General features: G+C 38.0%; 1 protein-coding gene across 4 annotated transcripts in view; it reads right to left on the bottom strand.

Annotated features, from left to right (window-relative positions):
- Positions 1 to 1,079: 1,079 nt before the first annotated feature.
- Positions 1,080 to 5,816, bottom strand: part of chrnd (cholinergic receptor, nicotinic, delta (muscle)) — an 84,387-nt gene continuing 79,650 nt past the window's right edge. For 2 of the 4 annotated variants that reach the window (XM_085990107.1, XM_085990104.1), the window contains 2 exons: positions 5,156 to 5,330; positions 1,080 to 4,151 (listed from right to left, as the gene is read on the bottom strand). In XM_085990107.1, the coding sequence (XP_085846233.1) occupies positions 4,045 to 4,151; positions 5,156 to 5,330 (282 nt within the window). In that variant the 3' untranslated portion in view covers positions 1,080 to 4,044. Of the gene's footprint in view, positions 5,331 to 5,816 lie in introns of all 4 variants that reach the window. The other 2 variants (XM_085990108.1, XM_085990106.1) reach the window with 2 other exon arrangements.

Below are 5,816 nucleotides of genomic sequence, written 5' to 3'. Positions count from 1 at the left end.
TCCAGTGCAGTGATGAGGGAGTGCTGCACTGTCAGAGGTGCAATCTTTCGGATGAGACGTTAAACCGAGGCCCCGTCTGCTCTCTCAGGTGGACGTTAGAAGGGCAGGGGAGTTATCCCCAGTGTCCTGGCTAATATTTATCCCTCAATCAACATAACAAAAACAGATTATCTGGTCATTATCACATTGCTGTTTGTGGGAGCTTGCTGTGTGAAATTGGCTGCCATGTTTCCTACATTACAACTGTGACTACACTTCAAAAGTATTTCATTGGCTGTAAAGCGCTTTGGGATGTCCTGAAAGGCACTATATAAGTGCAAGTCTTTCTTTCTACCACCGATGCTAAGCTGACTTGGTCTATAGTTCCCTGGACATGTTCTATCTCACTTCTTAAATATAGCTATAATGTTAGCTAGCCACCAGTCCTCTGGCACTACATCTTTTTCTAATGAATTTTTAAATATGTGTAATAGTGCCTCTGCTATCTCTTTAGATTCTTTTAAAATGTGCAGATGCAATCCATCCTCTTTGAGTTTGATTAGTTTATTTAATATTTCTTTTTATTTTAAATGCAGTTATATCTGCATGTCCACCTGAACTGTCTCCCAGGTAAATACTGAAACAAAATAATGATTTCATATTTCTGCCATTTCACTATAGCTGCCTGTGATTTTATCCTGTCTGTCCCTTAGTGGCCCTATTCCCATCCTGACTTTCCTTTTTTTTAAATTATGTGCCTGTAGAATACTTTATATTTTGTTTTATGTTCCTTGATAATTTAATTTCATAGTTCCTCTTTGCCTTCCTAATTTTTTTTGGACTTATCTCCTAATCTCTTTGTATTCTCCCTTGTCATGCTCTCCCCTGCTAACCATGTACTTAGTACATACTTTTTTCCCTGCCCTCAATTTTTCCCTTAGGTCTTTATTCATCCATGGTGTCTCACTAATGTTTAGTTCTTGTTTTTTAGCAGAATATATTTTTCCTGGACTTTTGTAATGTACTGTCTAAATAGTCCTTCTAGAATCACTCATGCTACATTCTATTTACAAAACAAATGATTCAGTCAGGGGCAAAAATTGCTGAACTAGGATTTTTAATTTATTCTTTAAAGAATTACTTGACAGTCTAAATAGAATTAAGACCATGCATGCCAAAACTATAAAAGGAGGAAAATAAAAACATAATTTCCACAGGCTTACAAAGCATCCAATCATAGCAATATTAACATGAGATATGAAAGATGATAAGACAAAATATGGTCTGCAAAGAAGAAAAATATTCTTAGATTTGTCTGGTCCAAGAACATACAGAGAAAGGAGTACCCAAGTAAGCTGGGCTGAACCAAGATATATCTGGCTGCTCCTGTGACCAAAATGAAAAATGTTACAATTCAGGACAGAACCAACCCTCTAAATCTTTACTAATTTAATAAAACAATCAGCACAGGTCGCATTTTATGTTGAACCACAGGGCAGGAAACAGATAATTTATTTAACTAATTCTAAAATGAGCCTGTCAAGGGAACATGAACCTTTGGCAAATTACTGAGAACTGCCCAATCTTAAATCAGCAAAAACGAAAATAAAAAAAAGTTCTGGTCATGCCAAAAAATCAAGTGACATTATTTCATTCCACGATGATGAGCAGCATTATTCCTGGCCTCTTCATAGATGCTGATCAGCACTAAACATCGGAGAAGCAGAACTGAGGTGACTGTTGATCACCTGTGAAGCAGTATTTGGAATATAGGCAGTTTGGGCTGCAATGCAGCTGAATATCAGACATGGCGTAAAACGGGTCGCCGATCTGATACCGCCCGTTTTGCGCCATCGCCCAAGATGAATTTCCTGAGCCTTTATCTTTAAAAGGACATTGATGCGTGAAAGGTAGTTTGTAGAAAACCAACAGGGTTAATTCTGGGATTTAAGGCTCTAAATTATGAAGAAAACTAAACTTGGTTTCATTGGAAAAAAGAAGATTGTGAGGGAAGATTGCTGATTTACTGTAAGATCAATAGAATATACAGTATTTTAATAGATCCATTTAACAATGTGTGCAACAAAACATGCTTGTGACAGTTCATGAATTTTACCATGACTTTTAACATTTTTGCCATGAATAATCCATGATTTTCCCCAAAATTTTCCATGACCAAATTACAACTATAACCACAGTAAGAGGAATATTTAAAATCTCTAGTTGAACCTTAAGCAATGCATGAGTAATGGAATTCCAATATTGATTTCCAATGAAATGTACCAGTATAACTTACAATCACTATAATTAAACACAGCTATAGAATTCCAAACTGGGCAGCTACAGATAGTTAAGTGTATCCCTGACAACAGAATCTGAGTGCATCATTCTCTAGATTCTGAAAAGTACCAGCTCATTATCATGATGTGGGGAAGTGGAGATCTTACCGCGTGCAGGACAAGCTGAAGAAAATGCAGCAAAGAAACTTCACTTATAACAACAGTTTGTATTTTCCCCCCAAACAATTGAACTGAAAAAATAGAACAAAATAGAACCATCAAGAGGTTTAACATCGCAAAGCCATGTTTTTGTTTGAAGTACAATGGCTCAGTTTACTGAAAAAACTACTTATATTTTTCAAAGCACTAGGTTTCTCAAAGTGTGACATATTTAACAAAACATTTGTTTCCTTCATTTTAAAGTTATTTTTTCATTCCTTTTCTGCATCCAGTAAAGTTAGCAAGTAACCTGGCCTCAGGGCTGTAGCAACCAGCTGCATGAGTAAATTACTCTGATTTATTCCTTCCCTTTGGGGAAGTGCTTATTTTCCCTCCAACAGGATAGTTAAGACCAGGAATCTACATCAATATGAGAATGCACATTGTGCCAATCCATGGCATGGTGCAATGGAACCACATCGCAGTCCATTGTATATTTCATTGTGAACAGTAGAGAAAGACTTGCATTTATATAGCGCCTTTCACGACCACCGGACGTCTCAAAGCGCTTTACAGCCAATGGAGTCACTGTTGTAATGTGGGAAACGCGATAGCCAATTTGCGCACAGCAAGCTTCCACAAACAGCAATGTGGAAATGCCCAGATAATCTGCTTTTGTTATATTGGTTGTAGGAGAAATATTGGCCAGGACACCAGGGATAACTCCTCTACTCTTCTTTGAATAGTGCCATGGGATCTTTTACATCCACCTGAGAGCACGGACGGGGCCTCGGTTTAACGTCTCAACCAAAAGACAGCACCTCCGACAGTGCAGCACTCCCTCAGCACTGCACTGGAATATCAGCCTAGCTTTATGTGCTCAAGTCCCTGGAGTGGGACTTGAACCCACAACCTTTTGATTCAGAGGCAAGTGTGCTACCAGCTGAGCCACAGCTGACACTGAGAAAGGGATAATGAACCTGTAAATTTCAAAACAAAGGTCTCACATCAGTAGCTATCCATTAACTTCAATTGTGGTTTAATATTCTTTCATTTCAAATATAATGAAACTATTAATAGTGTGTATATTTATTTGATAGTGGTTGAACAGGCATATGTCTATCATCAACTTAACAACACAAAGTGCTGTTTGGAGCTAAGGTGATGCTGAAAGGGACAGCCTGGAAAAGTATACTTCTTTGGGTTCAGTAGCAGCGATTTTAACCCTACTTGCCAAGCGGAAACTGGGTGGGTGGGCAGCTAAAATCGGTCGGGTGACTTACCCGCCGATGTCTCGTCGGGATCCTGCCATTCTCAATTTTAACTTGTTCTTCTGAGTAGGTGGCAAAGGCCGGGGTCAACAGAAGATGTTCTTTTTTTAAGAATTTTGTCCAAAATTCACTTTGTACTGAATGTGCCAGTCTCTACTGATGAATCAAGTTGTAACATTGTTCTTAAAGCACACTTTAAATAAAAGTTAAAATAACTAAGCAAAGAATAACATTTTATCCAGTGAACTACACTCAGTTACATAGTATTGTGTGAAACATAATGAAAGCAAACTTCGATACAGCGCAAAATATAAATTATTTTATGCATAATTATTTAAAGAATTTCAAAATGAGTGCTAATATACAGGTTTAAAACACAGCACATATTCATTTTGGGCAGCGTCAGTTATTTGATTCTCTTCCAGGACTTGTAATTTCCAGCATTCAGTATCTCTTCCTTTGTCTGCAATGGATATAATAAAAACATTTTTCACATTGTACATGTGTGAATTTGCTCATGTTCATAAATGTATATTTGTGCTGTACACATGTTCATGTGTATAACTATAGTATTGGTCATTATGTACTTATGGCTATGTATGTGTCCAAGCGCAGGTGTGTGCACATTAGTCTGGAAGTGTATGTATGTCAAAGATTTTTTTTCCTACATTTTGAAAAATTGCATCCTCACTTTGTTAGATTGCTTTGCAGGAATGGGGTAAAGGGTTAAAGTTGCAGATGTACTGCCACATTTGCGCATTGTTAAAGTGATTTCTGCATCACAGCAGCAGTGGTAGTATCATTCCACAGTCAGGTCCAAATCAAACTCCAGAGCACTGCAGAGATTCAATGACATTCAGCACTGTGTGGATTATAATTGCAGAGTCGTGTCACACCAGGTTTTTAAAAAAAATGCTCAGGTGGTCCTGTGAACTCCTGGGCATTTAATAAACAAAAGCAGAGATTGTTTTTAAATGTTCAGAGAAAGCAATGCTCACAACTATGTTCTTATTGACTGAGGTATGGAGCTTTGTATATGCAGAGCTCGCTCCTGCCGACTGGAAGTGATTTGCAGCCCAAGGCATAACTCTGGTGCTGTTGGCTGCACACCACACTGTGCACTGTAACGGCAGCATAAGATTCAGCAACATCAATGTTATGAGCTGATCTGAAAATAAACAGTTGATTTCAAGGTTTGAGTGTCCCAGTATTTTCTATCATTCCCATTTACTACAATGTATTTTTGTATGCATGAGTGGCATAATTATATATTTAAAATTTCCTTGTGTGTCCATACTTATAACCATTTTTTTTAGTCTCTTGTGATACACTTGTATAAGTGCAATCTTTGTATACATAGATATGTTTATCATGTCTGTGTGTGTGTGTATGAGTGTGTGTGTTGGTAGGATGGAGGTGGCTGCAGCACTCTCTCCAGTGACGTCCTGTTCTTGGAAAGCTACATACATCGAGGGCGATCTGATGAATATTCAAAGAGATCGCCTTCAAAGGGTATTGGTGGGGGGTGATTGAGGGTTCCCATAATGAATATGAAGAATGTTCCACAGATCATCACTGGAGTGATGATGAACATACACAGCCTGTCTATAGTCTGGGCCACTCGATTCCAGCTGTCAACTTCCTGAAACAAAAAGAAAACTATGATTAACATAGAAGATAGGAGCAGGAGTAGGCCATTCGGCCCTTCGAGCCTGCTCCGCCATTCAACGAGATCATGGCTGATCATCCAAACCCTAGCACCCGGTCCCTACCCAAGCCCTATCCCCGTAACCCCACGTATTTAATCCCCCCTAACACTAAGGGTCAATTTTTATCATGGCCAATCAACCTAACCCGCACATTAAGCCAGGAGATGTTCTTTTTTGTAGAATTTTAAGCAAAAGTCTCTCTGTACTGTATCTGCCACTCTCTCTCAAGTTGTAACATTGTTCCTAAAGCATACTTTAAATAAAAGTTAGAATAAATAAGCAAAGAATAACATTTTAACCGGTGAGTTACTGTCAGTTACATAGTATTGTGTGAAATATAATAGAAACAAACTTTCACACAGCACAAAATAGAAATCATTTTATGAATAACAATATCAAGAATTTTTAAAAGTAAAATT

This window comes from Somniosus microcephalus, chromosome 6 (genome assembly GCF_052327205.1).
Source record: "Somniosus microcephalus isolate GS21.2 chromosome 6, FLI_Smic_1.0, whole genome shotgun sequence".
Lineage (NCBI taxonomy): Eukaryota > Metazoa > Chordata > Chondrichthyes > Squaliformes > Somniosidae > Somniosus > Somniosus microcephalus.
This window is presented reverse-complemented; position numbering and strand designations above follow the sequence as displayed.